The sequence below is a fragment of the Elephas maximus genome, chromosome 3 (assembly GCF_024166365.1).
Source record: "Elephas maximus indicus isolate mEleMax1 chromosome 3, mEleMax1 primary haplotype, whole genome shotgun sequence".
Classification (NCBI taxonomy): Eukaryota; Metazoa; Chordata; class Mammalia; order Proboscidea; family Elephantidae; genus Elephas; species Elephas maximus.
Window position 1 is genome coordinate 104,043,623 of NC_064821.1, and position 24,830 is coordinate 104,068,452.

At 41.2% G+C, this 24,830-nt stretch overlaps 1 protein-coding gene across 18 annotated transcripts in view; it reads left to right on the forward strand.

Moving 5' to 3' along the window:
* FGGY (FGGY carbohydrate kinase domain containing) overlaps positions 1 to 24,830 on the forward strand; it is a 627,007-nt gene that overhangs the window by 280,610 nt on the left and 321,567 nt on the right. For all 18 annotated transcript variants that reach the window (XR_007516666.1, XR_007516664.1, XR_007516665.1 and 15 more), the window contains one exon: positions 17,414 to 17,542. Coding sequence is in view for 13 of the 18 variants with exons in the window: in XM_049879407.1 (XP_049735364.1) it covers positions 17,414 to 17,542 (129 nt within the window). In the remaining 5 variants the exon portion in view is untranslated. The remainder of the gene's footprint in view (positions 1 to 17,413; positions 17,543 to 24,830) is intronic.

Here is a 24,830-nt window from a genome sequence, read left to right on the forward strand (position 1 = left end):
TATCAATGCATCTTGATTGCATGTTTGATCAATTTCAGATTGCAGCAGCTGACAAAAAGCATCTATTTCTTCATTTTGGCCCTAGTGGTTGGTGCGTATATTTGAATAATAGTCGTATTAACTGGTCTTCCTTGTAGGCATATGGATATTATCCTATCACTGACAGCATTGTACTTGAGGATAGATCTTGAAATGTTCTTTTTGACAATGAATGCAACACTGTTCCTCTTTGAGTTGTCATTCCCAGCATAGTAGACTATATGATTGTCTGATTCAAAATGGCCAATACCAGTCCATTTCAGATCACTAATGCCTGGGATATCGATGTTTATACATTCCATTTCATTTTTGACAATTTCCAGTTTTCCTGGATTCATACTTTGTACATTCCAGGTCTCAATTATTATTGGATGTTTCAGCTGTTTCTTCTCATTTTGAGTCATGCCACATTAGCAAATGAAGGTCCCAAAAGCTTTATTCCATCCACGGCGTTAAGCTCGACTCTACTTTGAGGAGGCAACTCTTCCCCAGTCGTCTTTTGAGTGCCTTTCAACTTGGGGGCTCACCTTCCTGCACTATATCAGACAATGTTCTGCTGCTATTCATAAGGTTTTCACTGACTGATGCTTTTCAGAAGTAGACTGCTAGGTCCTTCTTCCTAGTCTGTCTTTGCCTGGAAGCTCAGCTGAAACCTGTTCTCCATGGGTGACCCTGCTGGTATCTGAATACCAGTGGCATAGCTTCCAGCATCACAGCAACATGCAAGCCCTCACAGTATGACAAACTGACAGACATGTTGGGGGGTGGAAGTTGGACACCTATTTATGTCTTCCACTGTTAAGTGTAGGAAAACAGGAGTAGCATTCCTAAGCTTTTCAAATAAACCATGGCACCATGTGGGCAAAGGTACATGCTCAAAGATGTTCTTTACAGTACTGTTTATAATGGTAAACATTTAGAAATAAACTAAGTGATCAATAATAAGGAACTGGTTAAATAACATGGCATATCCAAATTATAGAATAGGATACATTTTCAAAAAGAATGAATTGTACTTCTCGATGTGCAAACATGTCTGTGACATACCACTGAGTTGAAAAGACAAACTGCAAAATAGGATAATTGTGTTATCCCTTTTGCATAAAACTAAATACGTGTATATCCCAATGTTTTGGAAGGAGAGAAACAAAGGGAATGCTTTTTTTTTTCTACTTTTCTGTATTGTTTAAATTGTATGTAATGAAGTTGTATTATCTTTGTATACTGAAGAAAAGAACCACAGTATGTAATAGCTTTATTTTTTAAAGTTATTTCTGATCTTATAAGGTAGGGCCTGGTAGACAGGCCTGACACCTTTGATCTCCTCCCAGACACTATATAGTCCCAAAACTCAGTCTCCAGTACACTTCTTCTCTTTCTTCTCCCAGCTAAAGGCACAGAAGCCTGATGGAGATTGGGACCATCACTCTCTGCTTTCAGAGGCAATAGTGGTTCAGTGGTAAAATTCTCACCTTCCATGCAGGATACCTGGGTTCGATTTCTAGCAAATGGACTTCTTATGCAGCCACCTGTCATCTGTCATTGGAGGCTTGTGTGTTGTTATGATGCTGAACAGGTTTCACTGGAGCTTCCAGACTAAGATGGACTAGGAAGAATGTTCTGATGATCTACTTCTGAAAATCAGCCAGTGAACATCCTATGGACCACAATAGTCTTATTTGCAATTGATCATAGGGATGGCACAGGATGGGCAGCATTTTCTTCCACTGTGCATGGTATCACTACGAGCTGGGGGCTGACTTGATGGCTGCTAATAACAATATCTCTGCCTTCCTTGCCCCCTCCGGGAACCATTCCTGTGGCCAGTGTACGAGGATAGGATGGCTGGTGACACTTCCAGACTTTAAGCCAGCTTTCCTTTTCATTCTACTTAAGATCTGTTTGGTCTCCCAGATCCTGTGTCTAAAGAATGAGACTATAAAAATGAAGAAATTAGGTTTTGCTTCATTTACAAAGCTTGAAGCTCCCATCTTCTTATCATTTGAGCATTTCTGCCAAAATCTATATGAAACCCGTTCTTCCCTGGTGACCTAGATGGGAACTTTAAATGTCATTAAGTTGTGGCATCATTTTTGGAATCTTCCCCTGCTAAATTTCCATTGAACATGGGTAAGGGTTTCAGGGATTTTACTCTGACATTTTGGCTAAATGCCAGCCTGGTAAATTCCACCCTGCCCCTTGGATCCTGTAGTGCCAGTGTCCTCCTTCACCTGGAGTGAGGCCATTGTTCTTGTGATTAAAGAATGGATACGTCGTACTGCTTCAGCTTTTGTACTATGATAGAAGCTTAAGAGAAAGGGGCTCCATTTTACATTCCAAATCTCTCTCTCTACCCTCTTTAATGTATTTAGATTAGAGTTCTCTCATTATCCGTTAAGTTCCAGATTCAAGCCTATGTTCCTCAGCCCCCCAAATCTGGATATCTCTTGGATGTTGAGACTCGGGCATACGTTGCTTTTAGATAGTTCGCTCCTTCTATGTTTGAACTGGAGAAGATTTACCTCCTAGGGTTTTGTAAAAGATTCCATTTGGAAAAAGAATTCTGGTCTTGGAAAAAAGTTTAGAAACCATAGCCACATCTCATTTCTTCATATATTTGGGATGTTTCTGGTTTTTGGTGAAAAAGAAGATAGAAAAAGAACCTACCATCTTATTAAAAACCTGTTGCCATTGAGTCAATTTCGACTCATAGCAACCTTATATAACAGAGTAGGAATGCCCCACAGGGTTTCCAAGGCTCTAATCATTATGGAAGCAGACTGCCACGTGTTTCTTCCGCGGAGCAGCTAGTGGGTTTGAACCACCAACCTTTTGGTTAAGTACTTGGCTACTTAACCAGTGAGCCCACCAGGGCTCCTTAGTGTCTTATTAGAATAATTAACAACAAACAGCCCTTTTGCCTTTATGAGCAAGATTTTTTTGTAGAGTGGTTATTGAAACACAACTGCTATTAACCTGTGAGTTCTGCATAGTAGCCTCTGCTTGTCCAGTGAATTCTCTATACAATCTCTTCTCCTTTATTTATTTTTGTTTTTCTATTAAAAAAAAAATTCACCCAAAGGACCTCAAATATAAAGACCCTGAATATCATCTTTGTACTGTTGAGTTTTGCCTACGAAACCTGACTGAAGAGACACATTGTTGTCTGCTTCCAACATTCTGACTAGCAAATGGTTGGTTGTCAGGACGACGGCATAGAAGGTGGAGGGTCATTGATAACCACATGAAGTCTTTAAACAAGACGTGATCAGAGCAAATTCCAGTGTACGGTTGAAAGCAGGATAGAAGTGGAAAGGTTTTAGGCAGGTCTTTCGTTTTCCAAACTGAATACTCCCTTTAAAACATTTGCTACGGTTGGAGTAGATCAAAATTTTATTAAAAATACTGCATAAAGACATTAACTTTGTTGGAAGTGTGTTTGTCATTCTAGCATAGTAAGTATGACTTTTATATTCACCCCTCCTGAGCTCCTGCCTCGTACTCTTGACAGAAGCCCTGGAAGACAGGCACTGTCGTTCTCCGTTGTCTCTCAGTACCAGGCACAGTTTTAGGCACATGTTGTAGGAATGAATGAGCTCAGATATTCACATCAAATCCTCATTGTGCCCCTTATGTGTGAGCTTTATGGTTTGTATCTGCAAAGAAATGGAATTCAGAGAATTTAAGTAGCTTTCCCAAGGCCCTTAAAAGTTAGCGGGAGGTGAGTGTATGCAGAATTAGAACCTAGGTCATTATGACTCCTAAGACCACACACTTTTTATAATACCACACTGCCTATCTGTAAATAAATAAAGAGGAGTAAACATTTAAAGAGACAGAACATTTCTAAGATGAAATGTATGCTTTTCCAAGCAAGTATGGAAAATTTTTTCAAGATAAAATTGTTGGATAAAGAAAAAAAGAATGAAATAATATGTAACTTGGTTTTCATTGAAAATAAGCAATTAATTCTGCCCTTTAGGGTTGAACTTATGTGTAGCTTATTTGCACATGAAAGTATAAAATTGGCTTCATTTATATGAAAGTAAGACATCTGTTTGGGAAGTGAAAAATTTGGTCAATTACCTGAATCATGTTTGGTCTACATGATAGAAAAGCCTCAGATGCCTTCAAATAACCAGATGTTTGGCTTTGTATGGTTACCACCGGGCCACCAGACTTTCTTCTCAGTTTGACATCCTGTGGACGATTCACCCATTGTTAGGAGACTGTTATCATTTTGTAAACCAGCAGTTGCAAACATTAGTCCAGACTAGAGACTAGCATTGGCTCCTGACAAAGTGTTCACTGGTGTTATGATGGAATGAGGAAATAAGGTCATAAAAGTAAATGTACTTAATTTAAAAGAATGCCCTTTATTTTGAGATCACTATTTTCCCATCTTTTAGCATTAAAATGTTCTGTCAAATGATGCTAATAATAGATAGGGTTTTGTTTTTAATGAATCAATGTGACAAAATAAATTCAGAAGCCAACTCAGCCCCCAGTTTTTTGTTTTTTAATGTAATTTTTTTTACTGGACTGTGAAAAAAAAAAAGGAAAAAAACATTTAAAGTCTGGACACCACTACTTTAAACCTTGCAAAATCTTCAGCACAATGACAGCTAAATATTTTTATATATTTTCCAAATATGATGTTCCCTCGCAGGAAGAGGGGAAACTCAGGGCATTGCTATTTGCATTGGGCCTTGAAAGCATTGGTCATCTTAACAGTCTAGTGCTTTACTGACAAAATCATAATTCTTCCTATTGAAACAAGCAATTCAGTCCTTAAAATAACTCTGAAGAGAACACCTTCTGCACTTTTAAAACATTTCACTTTGGAGACATGCTGCAGAGACATGACCACAGGGAGACACTTTCTGTGCTGGAAGACTGGATTCCATCACTGTGAATATTTTAACAGCTTTCACAGTTTCTGTGGTTTGGACTCATGACCTCAAAAGCATATATCTCCACCTGCTGTAACATCAAGGATCTCTCCTCAAGCTTTATAAACTCAGCCGGAATGAACGATATAACCACTGCGTGCCAGGCAGTGCCCAGTATACCAGGAATATGAAGCCATAATCACCGTGATACCATCCCTTATTATCAAGCATTTGCCACGTGCCACACACATGCTAAGTGTTTCACTTGCATTAGCTCATTTGATTCCCATAACCACTCTGGGAGAAAAGTAGCAGTATTTTTGCCTTTTTGCAGGTGAGGAGAGAGTAGCAAGGACATTATGTGAGTAGCCTAACATCACAAGCCCTGTGAATGGCAGAGCCAGTGTTCCCCAAACCTGTTCCCATTCCAAAATCCAACTTCTCACTGCTATGCTAAACTGTCTACCTCCTAAGAATAAAAAAAAAAAAAAGAAAGAAAACCCCGTTGTTATTCAGTCAATGCTGACTCATAGGGATCACATTCCCAGAAAAGAGCTGTGCCCTCAAGGTGGTTATATTCTCAATTAGAGGAGAGAGGCACAGGGGAAAAGACCCTTAGGTAGAACAGAATGATGTAATTCCAAGAAAAAAGGCCTTGGGATTTTAGAGGAAAGAGTGATTAATTTTGATCTACAGAGGAAAGGCTTCTTGGAGGTGGCCTTAGGCTAGGTGAGAGCCAAAATATGGCATTGCAGTTATCTAGAGGATGAGGTCACTCTGGGTGTCAAAGTAGATGATTTTAAACTGCACTTTATACTCTGAATAGTTGAGAATCAGCCACCTACATCTGTGGAGTTCATTGGCATTTTGCCAGCTCTCCCAATCTCCCTGTGATCTGTAGCACTGGCTTAGGTGAGCTTCCTGCTCAACTTGGGGAGGGTGCAGAACCACAATGCCACAACAAGGACTGTGGAGAAATGGAGGAAGGCAGCCTTCAGTCAAGAGCCCTAGGGTCTGACCCCAGGGAAGCTGCTTCCTTCTCTGTTCAGTTTTCCCCACTGCAAAAGGAGTACACTGAAGTTGATGGCCTCTGAGGGACGTTCAAAGTCCAGCGTCTCTGTGTTTGGAACCTCCTGAGAGAAGAGGAAGGAGCTATAAAGATTCAGCATGCCGGGATTTCATGGGTCATGTAGCTTTGTTCCTGGACATGACCACCAGAGGATCCTCCCACAAATGAAGCTGCCTTCCTTTTCTGTCCATGACAAACCACACTGTCTTGAGATCACTCTCCCTGGTTCCAGTATCTCCCATCTCTAATCTACATGGTATAGCGGGAAGATCTGAGACTTTGAAGTCAAAGAATCCTGGGTTGAAATCCTAACTATGCCCTTTAGCAGATACATGAGTTTGAACAAATTATATAACCTTTCTGTGCTTTTGTCTCTACAACTGTGGAAGAGTGATTCTAATACAGCCTCTTAGGTTTGTTGTGAGGACTGAAGATGATAATTTTGACAAAAAATGACTTGTTGCTAGGTTCTGTCAAGGCGGTCTGACTCATAGCGGCCCTATGTGCAACAGAACCATCCTCACAATTGTTGCTGTGTTTGAGCCCATTGTTGCAACCATTCTGTCAGTCTATCTCGTTGAGGGTCTTCCTCTTTTTCAGTGACACTTTACCAAGCACGGTGTCCTCTTCCAGGGACTGGTCCCTCCTGATAATGTGTCCAAAGGACCTGAGACAAAATCTCACCATTCTTGCTTCTAAAGATCATTCTGGCAGTAGTTCTTCCAAGACAGATTCGTTTGTTCTTCTCGCAGTCCATGATATATTCAGTATTCTTTGCCAACACCATAATTCATGTGCATCAATTCTTTGGTCTTCCTTGTTCATTGTCCATATTTTGCATGCTTATACGGCTATTTAAAATACCACGGCTTGGGTCAGGTGCACCTTAGTCCTCATAGTGGCATCTTTGCTTTTCGATTCTTGAAAGAGGTCTTTTGCAGCAGATATACCCAATGTAACATGTCCTTTGATTTCTTGACTGCTGCTTGCAGGGGCGTTGATCATGGATCCAAGTAAAACGAAATCCTTGACAACTTCAACCTTTTCTTCATTTAATGTAATGTTTCTTATTGGTCCAGTCATGAGGATTTTTGTTTCCTTTAAGTTGAGGTGCAATCCATACTGAAGGCTGTGGTCTTTGTTCTTCACCAGTAAGTGCTTCAAGTCCTCTTCACTCTCAGCAAGCAAGGTTGTGTCATCTGCGTATCATGGGTGGTTAATGAATCTTCCTCCAATCTTAATGCCGTGTAAGCCAGTAAGTTTCAGTAAATGATTGCTATATATATATATATATATATATATATATATATATATATATATATATATTACTATTAGACTGTTGATCTTGCTAAAATACAAGTTGTGTATGCCACTCATCTGCTTACTGACCTACGGTAGTTACCAGTTGCTTGTTAGAACAAGTCCAAACCTCTTAGCCTTGTGTCCACTCTGCTTTCCCCCAGACTTACTCAGCTTTATGGCCTGGGCCTTTTCACCTAGAAGTTTACTGCCACCCACTTTTTGAACTAGACTTGGCCAACCAAGGAGGATTTGAGAGTTTTTATTCCAACAGAAGCTGATATCTAAAATGGCTCACTACCATAGTATCTGCCGTGCCTGGTGAGAGGCTTGAGTCTTCCAGGTTAGCCTTTTTCAGATATATGCCTAGACTAGCTCCTTTGTTTTTGATGCATTCTGTTGTCTCTGATTTAGAGAGATGAGAATATGTTACTGGTGGGATTCTATGTGGAAACATGTTCCTTGGCCTAGTGGCATTCAAGAGTTAAACTTAATTTAGTCTCTTTTCCTTTCTGTCCAGCTGATATTGAGCAATGAAGTGAGTGTGTATGTGTGTGTCTGTGAGTGTGTTTAATCATTTTGTTTAAGTTGATTGATCTGTGTTTTATGACCTTCTCTTTTTCTCTTTATTTAAAAATCTATAAATTCAGTTGAATGAACATTACTGAAAACTTTTTATGTTCTGGACACCACTGGGTACTGGGGGAGAGGGCATAAATACACAGATAAATAAATACAGTTTTTGAACTATTCTCTATCTAGTGGGGGAGAGGGATTGAGACAAACATAGGGGAAAAATACAAATTAAAACACAACATAAGGGTCATTTAACATTGGATTGAAAATATATGGTGTGTTTATTTATGAAACACTGTAAGTCAGACTGCAAGGCCAGGATATAAGAATATATAAAACACAGTCCACACCACAGAGGAGTTTACAAGATACATTCAATTCAGAAGTGGTGTTGGATGGGAATAGTATCGACTAGAAAGCAAGCTCCATGAGAGCAGGGACCTTATCTCTCTTGTTCCTTAATGTATTTTCAGCATTATAGCGGTGCCTGGCACATGACAGGGACTCTTTAAACATGTTTTGAATGAGTAATGAATGATGAGATTATTATCAGAAAGTTTTGCATTTAATAGGTGATTTAAAATAGAATTTAATCCCAAGTTAAAATGAAATTATCTTTAGGAAGCAAATCAAAGGAAATGGCCAAATTAACGTTTTAGAAGATTTCTTTCAACAAATGACAGAACATGCCACGTTTAGATTTCTCATTAAGTTCTTTGATTGAGTGAACTATTCTGGACAAGTGTAACTCCTATTTAGGAACAAGAATTACTGAACGTTTTTCAACCAGAATCTTGTATCAGTTATGGCTCCAGGTCTAGAACACTCCCTGTGCTAACCTTCCAAAATGAACTGAAATCTCTAGAGGAATTTAGGGGCTGGGTATGGGCCAAGACTATAATTCTATCACTTCCTTTAAAATGAAGCCTCAGTAGCCCTGTCTACTGACAGTCATGAGCACATGAATAGTATTACATTTTGTTTGGTGAGGGTTCATACTTCACAAAACTTTGGAGCCCCATGAGAATCTGACCAGTTCTTAATAGTCTTTGCAACCACCCCAGTACATAGTAAGCCTGCATGAAAAACTAAACTCGTAGCAGCAACCACTTAGTACTTTTAAAAACAACTTCAGCCTATCATTTGGGAGTTGTACATTCTTGTTTTTGTTTCACCACTCCTAAACCAGATTGAACTTGGAGGCTGTCTGAAAGGACTCGGGAGTCTTCTCTTCTGACGGGTCCGTCACTTAGCCCTGTCCTGGGCAATCTGGTTTCACTGTTGACCTTGGCAAAACTAGGCAAGGACCAGAGCCCAAGTGCCAAGCAGGGAGGAACCAGGGTCGCATGCCACCGACACCCAAACCTCTCTCTGACATTTCCATGGGCTTCGAGCCAACTCCTCCCCTGGGTTTCATCTCGCTGTTTGTAGAAATACAAAGCAACTCTGAACCTTCCAGTTAATACAACACCCTGCTCCCGCCACCCCCTTGCTGGGGAGGATAACAGTTCTGTTGACCATTATAATGCATTTTCTGTCTCCCAGCAATCCACACAGTCATTAATTTCTGCTGCTGACGTCAGGAAAGAGGATTATGTGTGTGTCTGAAACTGTTCCCAAAGTGCTCATTAGTCATAGATAATTGAAAAACTGGTAGGGGAAGATTTGGTGTAATAGTAGCCCCCGCCTGCGTGGAGAGGCTGCAACCACCAGATAATTGTAGGCTCCAGTTTTTGACTGTGCAGACTGAATCTGCCCATCTGAATGGGAATAAAGTGGACAGGAGCCCAAGAGCCCTCAAGATGGCTGCTTTTTTACACCCAAGGTGAGGGTGTGTTCACAGGGACAGAGGCAGCAAGATGAAGAAAACAAGTGAATTGCCTACGGGCCTCTTTCTGTCTTCAGACTGAGGAGCAGAATTCGGAAAAGGTGCACAGTGTTCTCCTTAATTTAATTTTGTTTTTATTTTAACTTAAGCTACTTTGTTTTAATCACAAAAGAAATGCCAGGCCGTGGCATAAAAGAAGCACAAATAGTAGAGAAGAGTGCCCTATCCTGGATCTTAAGCCCAGCTGTCACAATCAATAGTCTCTGGATTTTTCTGGAAGTATTGGTATATTTTTGTGTCTTTTAAAAAGTCACAAATAGGATCATACCCTGAATACTGTTCTATGTCTTGCCTTTTCTGCTTAGTTTATTTTGAACTTCCTTCCAAATACATGCATACAATTCTGCCACATTCATTTTAATGGCTATGTGGGATTCTATCGAATAAAAAAAGAAAAAAAAATTTTTTTATTCGATAGATATCCTTTAATTTACAGCTTTAAGAAGTTATGCAAGAAATGTATGTTCGAGATAGAGCAATTAGAGATTATAGATTAGTATGAAACAAAAATCATCTATAATATCTCCACCCAGAGAAAACCTATTCTTTGCCTGCCTCCAGGAATGTATTTTTACAAATAATCATTGATCTACATTCTTTGTTATTGTTCTTAAAATGAAATCACCCTCTACATGTTTTGTAGCCTGTATTTTTTAATTGGCTTGATTTTTTAAAAGTTAAACCCTTCCCATTCTAGCCATTCTCCATGCTGCAGATCTTCTTAAAAAACAAATCTGAGGGCACAAAGCCATTGGCTGGCAGGTCCTCATTGCTGTAGTTGGAGCTCCTTACTGTGCCTGAAGTACCTTGCTACCTCTCTCACCCGTCTGCCAACTCTTCTCCATTCCACCCTCATTTCCCTTTTGCAGACATATTGCACACCTCAAACACTCAAACGCTTAGAGCTCCTCAAGGCTCCCTGATGCCAGTTCTCTGCTCTAATGGCATCCATTCCCCCAGAGCATTATAGCACTGAAACCAGCATCCCCTCCCACCCTCCACCCCCCACCCCATACACATTTTTCTTTCCAATCAGGCTCAAATGTCACCTTCGCTGAGAGATTTCCTGGGCTCCTTGGTCCAGCCTAGCCGGTCCTCTTCTGTACTCCAGTAACACTGCATACTTCCCACTTTTATAGCATTGAACATTGGTCCTGAGTATCCTTTTTTTTTTTTATCCCAGACCACAGCGTGAGCCTTTGGAGGGCAGAGGTGCCCCTTAACTTTTACCCCAGCTCCTAGATCTTGGCACAGGGTAAAAAAAAAAAATTTTTTTTTTTTTTTTTTAGACAGCAATAAATGTGAGCTGCCATTACTACTATCATTATTCAAATGGATCTTGTGTTAAAATGTGTGAAAGAATTGTTGAATGAAGACTAGAAGAGAGGGCAAAGCTGCGGCAATGAAGTCTTGACTAACTCTGGGGAAACTGATGCTATGATTAATTTAGTTTTATGATGAAGGAAGGGTAAAACAAAGAGTATGCTGGGAACGCTGTCAGGGGGCACTAACATTGCCTCTGACAGCTCCTCTAGTTCCCTCAGCACACTTCTGGAGAGTGGGATTTGAAGAGGTGATTTTGCAGGGATTCCCACCTATTTCTATCTTTGTCCATTATGTCAAGCTGTTGGCTTTGGTCTCTAGATAAACAAAGCTCCTTCCTGCTTGGGGTCCAGATAAACTATTTTTGAAGGCTGTGGTTCCAAATCAAAAGCGGGATGTTAATCTTTGTGTATATTTATTTTCATTCCTAGACCAGTAGACTGAGGAGAAGGCCTGGCTAACTGCCCTAGGTTGGGTTCTTTGGAAGCAGATGTTGAAACAGATTTTAGGGTTGTTGTCGTTAGTTGGTGTCGCGTCAGCCCCTGACTCAACCTCATGCATAAGGGAACAAATTGCCACCTGGTCCTGTGCCATCCTCATGATCCATCGTGGATCGGAGCATTGTGATCCAGAGGGTTGTCACTGGCTAGTTTTCAGAAGTAGATTACCATGTCTTTCTTCCTGGTGTATTTTAGTCTGGAAGCTTGCTGCAACCTGGTCAGCATCCTAGCAACATGCAGACTTCCACTCACAGATGGGTGGTGGCTGTGCATGGGGTACAAAGGCTGGGAATTGAGCCCAGGTCTTTTGCATGGAAGGCAAGAATTCTACCACTGAGCCACCATTGCCCCCCAGATTTTAGGGTATAAGATATTTACTACGGATTGTCATTTGGGAAAGGAAGGAGATGAAAGCATGATGGGGCAAAAGGGGAAGTCGAATTGTGATGCAGTCTCCACACAACCTTAACCAGCCTAGCAGGGTACTGTGAAGTGAATGCTGTCAGAGCCTGCCTCTCCCTGCTTCAGTCAGTCACTGGGTGTACCCTGCCCTGGGAAGAGCATCGCTTTGGCAAGGGGGCTCTCTGCACCCCAGACAGGCCCTGAAGGAGCTGACAGCTGGAGGCTCCCTGCTGACCGCACTCCTCACAGCTGGGCACCAAGCCCTTCCCTCAGCGGGGGATCCCGCCAGTGGCATCTCCATATCTACCATGCTCCCCATATCTGAACAACCACCAGGACCTGTCATTTCTCGCTCCACAAAATGTCCCAAATCTGCCTCTGTTTCTATACCCCCATTGCCTATACCTTAATAAAAAATGAGTTTGTGCAGAGTAGAACTGTGCCCCATTGGTTTTCAATGCTGTAACCTTTCAGAAGCGGATTGTCTGGCCTTTCTTCCAAGGCACCTCTGGGTTGGTTTGAACCACCAACCTTTTGGTAAAAGTTGAGCACTTAAAGTTGTTTGTGCCACCCAGGGACCCTGGTGCCTTAATAAAGGCCTTCATCTTTTCTTTCCTGGGCTACCAAAATGGCTGTACAACTGTTTCCCCTACCACCCATCTCTACTACATGCTGCCAGAGAGATCTTTTAAAAAACACAAATCTAATCACCTCACTCCCCAACTCAGTGCTTCTTTAGTGGCTTACAGTGGACCTTGTGATTAAGTTCAAACACCTTTGTATGGATTGCAAGGCCCTTCATGCTCTGCCCCTGCCTCCCTCTCTGGCCTTTTCTATCAGCCCCCAACTCTGCCCACCCCACCCCTGCTTAGGTTGCAGCTTACTCAGCTTTGCGCATTTCCCTCAGTGGCCCCTTCTCCCTTCCTTCTTGGTCTTTGCTCAAGATGTTTCCTCTGCTGAGAAACCTACCTGTTGTCTTTCAGCATATGATCTGAACCCAGATCTCCTGGCTGCAAGCCCAGGTCTCTCTCTATGCCTCATAATGGTCTGCTGTCTGATGCTAGGGGCCTAAAGAACATATAATCAAATTAAGCTGCATTTACCAGCTGAGGTTTCTTTTTGAATTACTGTACAGAAAACTTGGAACTGGTACCCCACCCTGCTAATTCTCCTTGTGTCTTCAACTTTTTAATGAAAATTACACCTTTTTTTATGTTTATAGAGATTGGGATGAAGGTGGAAGACAGTTCCCATTTGACCTTCCCTTTTTAAAAAAATCTGTATTTAGTGGTCAAGATTTCCATATTGTTGTTGTTAAGTACTGTTGTGTTGATTCCAACTCATAGTGACTCTATGTACAACAGAATGAAACACTGCCCAATCCTGCACCATCCTCATAATTGTTGCTATGTTTGAGCCCCTTGTTGCAGCCACTGTGTCAGTCCATCTCACTGAGGGTCTTCCTCTCTTTTGCTGACCCTGTACCAAGCTTGATGTCCTTCTCCAGGGACTGGTCCCTCCTGATAACATGTCCAAGGTACGTGAGATGAAGTCTCACCATCCTCGCTTCTATGTAGCATTCTGGCTGTACTTCTTCCATGACAGAGTCCGTGGTATATTCAGTATTCTTGGCCAACACCATAATTCAAATGCATCAATTCTTCTTTGGTCTTCATTGTTCAGCTTTCACATGCATATGAGGCGATTGAAAATACCATGGCTTTGGTCAGGAGCACCTTAGTCCTCAAAGTGATGTCTTTGCTTTTTAGTATTTGAAAGAGATCTTTTGTAGCAGATTTGCCCACTGGAATATGTTGTTTAATTTCTTGACTGCTATGCTTTCATGGGTGTTGATTGTGGATCCAAGTGAAATAAAATCCTTGACAATTTAAGTATTTTCTCCATTTATCCTTATGTTGCTTACTGGTCCAGTTGTGAAGATTTGTGTTTTCTTTATGTTGAGGTGTAATCCATACTGAAGGCTATAGTCTTTGACCTTCATCTGTAAGTGTTTCAAATTCTCTTGGCTTTTAGTATACAAGGTTGTGTCATCTGCATATCACAGGTTGTGAATGAGTCCCCAATCCTGATGTCACATCCTTCTTATGTAGAGATACTTTTCTTAATCCGTTAATTCACTGGAATTTTTTTTTTTAATATCTGGTCCAAAAGATAAGAGCGCTGGTTTTGGTATGGCCTGTACTCCAACACTAAAGCTGTGTGACTGTGAGGAATTTACTTTTCCAACCCAATTTCCCCATCCATCTGTGCAGTGGGGACAGTAATAAAACCCTTGGGTTATTGTCAGGATTAAATGAGAAAATGCACTATATAGCCTTAGTGTCTGAATTGAGATATAGTGTTATGTGAACGGAACCCCTGGTGGTGCAGTGGTTAAGAGCTATGGCTGCTAAACAAAAGGTCGGCAGTTCGAACCTACCAGCCGCTCCTTGGAAACCCCATGGGGTACCTGTACTCTGTCCTGCAGAGTTGCTATGAGTTAGAATTGACTCGATGGCAACAAGTTTTTGTTCTGTTTTGTTTTGTTATGTGGACACTGGCACTGAATGGGAGTGATGTCTATTATTTGCTAGATACTAGATGAGGTGAGATAATTAAGATGTTGTTCAGAGCCAAACTATCCAGAGCCAAGGGCATTGTACTCCTCCAGGCTTCTTCTGGCCTGAACATTCAAAATGGAGCAGAAGTTCTCCTTGCTGTCCATCCCGAAGTTTGACATCTTACCCTTGTGCTCTAGAGGAGCACTAACCAACAGAAATAGAATCTGAGCCACATACATGATATAAAATTCTCCAGTAGCGACATTAAAAAGGTAAAATAAAATAGGTGAAATTCGTTTTAATATATCTTATTTAATCCAATATATCATTTTAACATATAACTCATATAAAACTTATTAATGAGACATTTTGCATTCATGGTTTCTATACCAAATATTTGACATATGGTGTGTATTTCCACTTACTGTTAAAAAATCAAGAAAACAAATAAACAAAAACCAGTTGTTGTCGGGTTGATTCTGACTCATAATGATCACATGTGTTCTTGAGTAGAACTACACTCCCTGGGGTTTTCAGTGGCTGTTGTCTTAGTCATCTAGTGCTGCTATAACAGAAATACCACAAGTGGATGGCTTTAACAAAGAGAAATTTTTTCCTCACAGTAAAGTAGGCTAAAAGTCCAAATTCAGGATATCAGCTCCAAGGGAAGGTTTTCTCTCTCTGTTGGCTCTGGAGGAATGTCCTTATCATCAGTCTTCCCCTGCACTAGGAGCTCCTCTGCACAGGGACCCTGGGTCCAAAGGATGCGCTCTGCTCCTGGTGCTGCTTTCTTGGTGGTATAGGGTCCCCACTCTCTGGTTGCTTTCCTCTCCTTTTATCTCTTGTAAGATAAAAGGTGGTGCAGGCCACATCCTAGGGAAACTCCCTTTACATTGGATCAGGGCTGCGACCTGAGCAAGGGTGTTACATCCCACCCTAATCCTCTTTAACATATCTAGTCTTACCTCATTAACCACAGGTAGAGATTAGAATTTACAGCACATGGGAAAATTACGTCAATCACAAAATGGAGGACAACCACATAATACCAGAAATCATGGCCCAGCCAAATTGATGGATATTCTTGGGAGACACAATTCAATCCCTGACATGCTGTGATCTTATGGAAGTAGATTGCCAGGCCTTTCTTCTGTGGCATCCCTGGGTAAATCTGAACCACCAACCTTTAGGTTAGTAGTTGAGTACAAATCACTTGCACCACTCAAATCAGACACTAAATTTTCATTGGAAATACTTGATATAGATTTCATAAAATCTAAATGTTGAAAAGGTAGATTTGCATATGTTTTGTTCCAAAAACACTTAAAAGTTTTTCAATAACCGAATTATCAGATTTTTAATTGAAATTTAAATTAATTAAAATAAATGAATAAAAATTTAGTTCATCAGTCACTGTAGCCACATTTCAAGTGCTCAATCCACATGTAACTAGTGGCCGTCATACTGGACTTCACAGCTTCAGAAGCCACTGTAGTGATTCTCAATATTTTTCCTCTTCTTTGCTAAGCTCTTTTCAAATCCAATGTTCTATAGAAGCCCATTGCTTAAAATGGATAAAAATGGTGTTGTGGATTTGCTTTGGTTCTAGTTGGAGGAGGTTGGGTGAACCATCACCTTCTGCCTCCCTCTAACCTTCACCCTTACTCCATCTCCTGAAGTCCCGAAGCACCACTGCCCTGCCTTGGCGTTTTACGGACCCATTAACAACTACTGCCCTGTCGTTGTTGTTAGTTGCCATCGAGTCAGCCCTTGACTCATGGAGACGCATGTGCAATGGGATCAGACTATTGTGATCCATAGGGTTTTCACTGACTGATTTTCCAAAGTAACTGAGCAAATTGCTGACCACACGTTCAGAATCCTAGAATCCTGGGGCTCAAAGGACTGAGCATACATATGAGTCAACCTCACCTCCTCCCTGCAATGCAGAAATACTTATCATAGAATTCCTAGGCAGGAAGGCAGGGAGGAACTCGTCCTCTGTTCAACACCTGGGTGCAGATGGATCATTTCATTCTCTTCTATCTCACATAGTTCTCTGTGTCCTAATCTCGTCTCCCTAACTAGGTTGGGGGCAAGGACTGACTTTTACAACCCTACAGCTCCCACACAAAGCAAGACCATCAATAAATTCTTAACTGAAAGGCCTGACTGACTGCAGGAATTCAAGGTCATTTGAAATATCAGGGTCGCTGCATTGCACAACTCCAAAGAACATCATTCAAATTGTGTTCTGTGGTTGTGCAAATAGCAGCCCTGTGAAGTTGGCAAGATTTAGCTGGAGCTCCCTTTGCCAGCTGAGAAAAGCTTTTAAAAAGTTCTTTATTTCAATGAACTGATTCCTTTATCCTCTGATAGGAAGCAACACCAAGAGTAAATTTTCTCAACTTCCTTAGAATATACGTTCAGCAGGGAGTGTGTGTGGATGCGTGAACATGTGTGTGTGTGTTTATGTGTGTATGTATGTGTGAGGTATGCTGGTAGAGCTGCCGTGTCAGGAAGTTCATTTCAAATAGTTTGAGCATCTTAACCTTGTCCTCAGGAGGCCACTGTGTTTCAATTCCTCTCACAGTTTCCCATGAATGAAATTTTCCTCCGGTTTGAATAATGTCCTAGAGCTCCTGGCTTTGTAAAAGACCCCAGAGCATGACCCATAGGTCCCAAGGACATATACCTAAATCACCAAGTGAGCACAGGGACTCTGTGACTTCATGATTTCTCTTTGTGAAGTTGAGAAAATGCAGAGGAGGAGGGAGGGAGCACAGAGGCTCTCTTAAGAGAACTCTGTTTGCTTTTGTGTTTTTCAAACTGACAGGTGTTTGTTTTTCCTCATGTCTACTCAGGAAACCAAGTGCTGCCTCCTGGAGTTTCTCTTGGAAATGGGCTCACACCAGAGGCAGCTAAAGACCTTGGACTTCCCGTTGGGATTGCGGTGGCATCCTCACTCATTGACGCTCATGCAGGAGGACTAGGTAATCTCTGACCCCGTGCCCGCAGCCAACGCTGTGTTCAGAGTAAAATCCCCTGGAATCTAAGACACTGCTTTTCTTTTTTACAAAGCACAGGTCAAGGCCTGGCTATTTAAGATAAAAAAGATAGTGTAACAAAAAGCCTTTTTTACAGTTAGGCATTTGAACAGAATTATAGAACTTTTCATCAAAAGTAGAAATTATGTATGATTTTGATAACTTTATCGATAAAGAATAGTAGGAAAACAGATCTGAATACATATTTGATTTTTTTTTTTTTTTTTTTACTGGAAATACATAAAAGATACATTATCTTCCGGTTAGCATGGATGACGGTAGTGTACTCAACTGTACTGTTTTTGCCAAAGGTACTCCAAACAGATTTATTTTCATAATGTATTTCATTTTCATTCTGTATCCAGTTCGTTGGTTGTAGTCTTGATTTCAAGGAGCTCTTGCAGCACGGTGGTTAAGCACTTGGCAACTAACAGAAAGGTCAGCTGTTCAAATCCACCAGCCGCTCTGCTGGAGAAAGATATGGCAGTTGGCTTCTGTAAAGGTTACGGTCTTGGAAACCCTATAGGGAAGTTCTCCTCTGTCCTGTAGGGTCACTATGTGTCAGAATCAACTGGATGGCAAAGAAAAATTTTTTTTTTAGTCTTGATTTCATCTCCTAAATAACTCTCAAATAGAAATTTTAATCAGAACGCAGACAATGAAAAAGGGATTACAAAAAAGTGTTATGACTCTATCCTCTTGCTCATCCCTATTGCAGTATTTTTTTCTGATTCTGATTATCTTTCACTTCAACCGTAGCCACATCTTTCTTTTTTAGTCTTTCTAACAGTATTTTATAATTCATGAGATCGGTTTTGTAGGTCATGACCATTGAATTTCAGAGTAGAATGAAATGGAATAGACCAGAACAGAGTAGAAAACATGAGTGTATCTCACGCAGAAGGGGTTAGCACTGTTTTGTGCAGTTTATGCTTCCCTCATTTTCTGTATATCCACATGTGTCTTAGTTACCTAGTGCTGCTATAACAGAAATACTGCAAGTGGATGGCTTTAAAGAATAGAAGCTTATCTTCTCACAGTTTAGGAGGCTAGAAGTCTGAATTCAGGGCAACAGTTCTAGAGGAAGACTGCCTTTCTCTCTGCCCTCTCTTGGGGGAGATCTCTTCAGTTCTTGTAGCCCGGGCATTCCCTGGTTCCTTGGCGATCTCCACGTCATCCATCTATCTTCCCCCGATTTGAGCTTTCTTATCTATGTCTCTGTCTGTTCTTTTTATATATTAAATGTGATTGGCTTAAGACACACACTACACTGATATGGCCTCATGAATGTAACAAAGAAAACCCTATTGGCACGTGGGATTACACCCACCCATCCCATTGCCATTGAGTTCCCCTGTAGGGCAGAGTAGAACTTCCCAATAGGATTTCCAAGGAGCAGCTGGTGGATTTGAACTGCCAACCATTTGGTTCACAGCCAAGCTCTTAACCACTGCACCAACAGGGCTCCTCTGTAAGCCAGGGACATTATATTACTCACCTTGTCTCTCCTGTGCTGAGCCCTGTGCCTGGTACCTATAGGTACTTGTTAAATTAATTAAATAAATACAGTCATATTAAGGCAAGAATAAGGTGGAATGGCCTTAACATGTAGAGTGAAGGTTAATTTATTTCCTTATTTGGCAGATTATTAAACATTATCATGTTCTTCTGCATAGTCCATAGACTTTTAGGAGAAGGATAACTCTCATTAATCCATGAACACGTCTGTGCTTAGCATCTTAATTTCTTCAGGATCTATCACCCTGCCTGAGAAATAGTAAACAACCACTAATACATCTGGGTTAATTGACTGGTATATAATTCTAATTGCAGGCAAGATCATTTCTCTGTAAGCACTTTTCAATATGAGCAGTGTGTGCTTTTGATTGAAACAGCATGATTTTGGTTTTTAAGTACAAGCACAGTGAGAATTTGTGGTCTAGACAGACATGGAGTGTGCCTGTCCACTAGCAATCCTGACATTCCACATCATGTTTGAGGCCGTGGAAGCTTTCTCCATCATGCTTTTTTAATTATCCCTGGAGTGACAGTTTCAATCATCCACCCCACCCGGGTGACAAGCACACACTGTACCTTGGGGAGCCTCAGGCTCTCTGGCCTTCTTCCAGTCCTCACCAAGAGACATGCCCAAGCACACTCCTTCACTTCTGCCCAAGACTCACTGTGCCTTTCAGGGGGGAGTCTGCTTCCTATATGGCACCTAGCACTTGTATGCACTCAGAGAGTGTTTGTTGAATTGTACTGGGAGGAATCCAGCCCATCACCTGACCCTGCGCCACACTTCTTTTCCTCTATCAGAGATATTCAATGGCAGTAATTTTACCCCTTAGACATTTTGGCTTAGGCTTTTTGTTCCCTGGCAAACTGCAAATGCTCTTTAAGTTAGTGAGTATCTCCAGTGTTTTCCAAAAGTAAGACAGAATAAGGACTTTCAATTCCTAAAAGGGCTGAGCTTAGCTGTAGCATTGGCTGGGGAGGGCTCAGGAACAGGATTCTCAGGGACCATAGAATAGTGGAGTCCCTGGGTGGTACAAATGGTTAATGTGCTCAGCTGCTAACCAACCAAAAGGGTGGAGGTTCAAGTCCATCCAGAGGCAGCTTGGAAGAAAGGCCTGGTGATCTACTTCCAAAAAATCAGCCATTGAAAACCCTATGGACCACAGTTCTACTCTGACACATGGGGTCGCCATGAGTTGGAATTGACTCGACAACAACTTTTTTTTTTCTTTTTAAAGACCTACTTAGCAACTTTAACCTGATTTTATCTTTTATACTCTTCTTCTTCCCTTCACCTTATGCCCATTTCAGGATTAGAATTTCTGGGAGTAAATGTTCCTTCTCGTTTTCCGCGTTGCCTAGGCCCCAGTCAAGATATGGAAGAGAACAGAGGACTGAACAGATCATCTACCTTCCCAACCATGTATTTATTAAAGATGTGTATTGAGTCTTTGCAAACCTGTTAGTCACTGATCTAGGAACTGGGGCAATCAGCAATTCACACACCAGACAAAGCCCTGCCCCTTTTGGAGAGAAAATCCTGGTTGTCCTCTCCTAGCTTACGTCTTTGTAACTTAATAGTATCGATATGGGACAACTGACCTACTGAGAGAGATTGTAATGCTGTGATAAGAGCTCTGAACATGGAGTCCAAACATCTGGATTTAAATACCTACTCTGCTTAACTAGGAGCCTTGGTGGTACAATGGCTAAGTGCTAGTCCACTAACCAAAAGGTCAGCTGTTCAAATCCACCGGCAGCTCCTTGGAAACCCTATGGAGTAGTTATACCCTGTCCTATAAGGTTGCTATGAGTCAGAATTGAGTTGATGACAACGAGTTTTGTTTTGTTTGTTGTTTTCTGTTTAACTGTGTATCTTGGGCCAAATATTATACCTTTCTCACTTGCTTTCTCTCTTGCAGTAAGAGACACTAATGCCTTCCTGTCAAGGTCGTTATGAGAACTAGTGATGTAACAGAGCAGCTGACACAGTGTTTGGCACATATTAGGCACACACAATGATGTATCTTTCTCTACTTTTCTCAGCCACCATGCCTGACACAAAGTAGGAGCTTTATAAATGTAAGCTCACTGAATTACTACCCTGGTAAGAAATGTCTACCAGGAGAACTATCTTTCCTTTGGATAGATTGTTGGAGAAGAACCCAAGACCTCTGTACTCCACCTGCCTTCCCCAAAATCTGCCCTAATTTTCTTTCCCCAGCTCTCTGTAACAGAATGCAGAATTCACTACTGTAAGGTTCTGTGTATGTTGAGGTCAGAAACAGCTTCAAGAAATGGTTAGATGAACTCGGTGCCAAGAGATGCCTGGATGTGAGGTTAAGAACTCTGCTTTGAAGGTCACAATTGAATCCCGTCCAGGCCTCTCACAAACAAGCCCTGACAGTGGCGGGCCCTTCGAGGGCTGCCCTGGCATGACCTGCCTTGGACCCTACATTCTGATTAGGAGAAGGGGTCCACCACCCTGCTTTGCAGAACTATCCCGGACTCTCATTCCTAAGGAAAGCCTTTTACTGAAGGATAAGATCAAAGAAGCAAGTAAACTCAACCCATACTCATTCCAGCTCTGGAAAAAGAGGAGGAAGGACTCCGTGGGAATAAAAATCAAAGATAAAAGAACATTTTGTTCTTAAGGTGCTGGTTAGTAAGTCCTCCAGCAGACAGCCAGAAGATAGGAGTAGCATTGTTTGCACTTTGTGGGGGTGGTTCTGGCCAGGGCTCCTGCTGCTGATATTTTTCTAGCTTATAAAAATAGTATTAATAGTATTAACTTTGTTCCAAGTCTGTTCTTGGCTCCAGCACCCCAACTGTCCTGAAAGGCAATAACAACTCAGGCTGCCCTCCTCCCAGCTGCTGCTATATCTTTGGCAAACTCCTGATTATCCATCAGATCTTGAATCTGAGGCCATCGCCTATGGGAAGCCTTCCCTGATTCCCCCAAGCTCATTTAAGCACTCATCCTTCTATGTTCCCACTGTTTGTACTTGCCTCCATTACTGCACATATCATTCAATTTTGTATGCACAATTTTAGTTTCATTTCATTTAGTCTCATCTACTAGTTTATAAACTCTTCAGGAAAAAGCATTGTGCCGTTTAATCCTATATTCCCAGCAGGTAGCACAGTGCTTTGAAATGGGGGTCCCTTACACACATATATTTTGTGAATGAGTGAGTGAATGGATGGCATTCCCTTCATGAACGGTGGATATTACAACTGAGAGATGTAGTAACCTCTTTGTTTCAGAAGCAATTGTCCTTTTATAGTAGGTATACCTGGCTCAATTTTCCACGAAGAAAGAGTTTGAGCACTCCCCGATCAACTCTTAGATTTCTGGAAATCTGTGTCCTTTGTGCTCTCATTCCATTAGCAGGTTACGGAAAAGTGTGAACTCAATGCCTAGGTTTTAGCATGAGTCTTTGGTTTCAGATACTAGATTATTTGCCAGATGTTGAATTGGCTTAAATTGCTCATCTGGGCCAGATGTTGAATTGGTTTAAAATGCTCATCTGAGCCAGAGGTTGAATTGGCTTAAATTGCTAAGCTGAGTTGCAGAAGCAAATCCGAATGAGGATTTGGAATTTATTTTATTTTATGGCCAAAGAATTGATTTAGTGAGTCTCACAAAAAGAGCTTCTGGTCCATGCCCTCCTAGGGCAAAATATAGTTGGTTCCAGTAAGCAATAAAACATGTCAACTTCTTATCTCACCATTATCAGTGTTCTTGAAGAGTGAGTGGACTGGCAGTTAACTTTGGATAATACCAGTTTGGGGGAGTATTTATTAGTATTACGTATACTAAATGCAACATGTTTGACCAAGAAACACATTTATTAGCAATAGCCCTTCGCGTTTATAAACTGTAGACTTAGGAAGCACATCTGTGTTTACTATAGAATTTTCTCATAGCAACCTTGTTGTGAAGCTAGGGCAGATATGTGTGCCCTCACGTTGCACAGGGAACAATGAGTTTCAGTCAGTTAATTACAGAACCAGGAATAGATTGTAATCTGTTTTCTCACACTTAATTCTCAAAACACCTTTATACATACTGTTACTTTATCCAAGTTCAGATAACACGACTGAGGCTCACAAAAGCCAAGTAACTTGCCCAGAGTCACATAGTTAGTAAGTGGTAGATGCATGATTTAAACTGAAGCCATCTAATTCCAGAGCCCATACTTCCAATCACTGTGCTGTGTGGAACGGCCTATCTTTTAAAATGTGATTCAGTCTGCTCTTGAATTTGACCCCTGAAATATTATTTCAAGCAAGGAATAAAGAAGAAAGCCTTACAGTAAATATTTATTGATGACCCACTTTAGTAGTTCATGAGAATATAAGGTGACTAAGAGAGAGGATTTACTTCAGAGAATTCAGTCTAGTAGAGAAAATAGACAAGTAAATAGCAATTATATTACATGTGCCAAGTATGAGGGGCTTTGGAAAAAACATAGAAAGGGCCCAAAACTGAGGCTTGAAGGATCAGAAAAGATCCCTAAAGAAATTGATCTCTGGCAATGGAATCAAAATGTTTCTTGCCCTATTAGTAATTCTTGGTAAAGTGGAATTTGTTTACTCATTGCAACTTTTAAATTTCAAGTAGGCTTTGATAATAATAATGATAGCAATAATAATAGTAATACCAAGATCATAAATAACAAAAACTATTAGAAACACTACTCTTATTGGTACTACTACTATAACGACTGCCATGGATTGAAGTGTGTCCCCCAAAAATATGTGTATTAATTTGGCTAGGCCATGATTCCCAGTATTATGTGACTGTCCACCATTTTGTCACCTGATGTGATTTTCCTATGTGTTGTAAATCCTAATCTCCGCCTCTGGTTAATGAGGCAAAATTAGATTATGTTAAGGAGGATTAGGGTGGGATGTAACACACTTGTTCAGGTTGAATCCCTGATCCAGTGTAAGGGAAGTTTCCCTGGGGTGCACCACTTTTTATCTTACAAGAGATAAAAGGAGAGGGAAGCAAGCAGAGAATGGAGATCTCATACCACCAAGAAAGAAGTACCAGGAGCACAGCATTTGCTCTGAACCCTGAGCCCCTGCACAGAGAAGCTCCTCGATGAGGTGAAGATTGATGGCAAGGACCTTCCTCCCGAGCCAACAGAAAAAGAAAGCCTTTTCCTGGAGCTGACGCCCTGAATTTGGACTTCTAGTATTTTTTTTTTTTTTTTAGTCTACAAGACTGTGAGAAACTAAGCTTCTGTTTGTTAAAGCCATCCATTTGTGGTATTTCTGTTACAGCAGCAGTAGATAACCAAGACAATGACCATTTCTTACTTGCCTACTATGTGCCTAGTACTCTGCCTGACACTTCGCATGCCCTACGTCTTGTTCCTCACAATAATCCTGCAAGGCAGAAGTTATTTCCCATTCTGTGTGTGAGAGAATTGAAGACAAAGAGGGTAAGTAACTTCTCCACAGTCATATAACAAGTGTTGTAGTTAGGATTTGAACCTGGGTCAGACTCCAAAGCTCATGTTCATTTTCCTTTTACCAGTGCTTCTCAGTCGTGGGTGATTTTATTCCCCAGAGGACATTTTGGCAATCACTGGAGACATTTTTGATTGTTACAACTGGGGATGAGTGCTACTGGCATCTACTGCGTAGAGGCCAGGGATCCTTCTTAATATTCTACAGTGCACAGGGCAGCCCCCATAAAAAG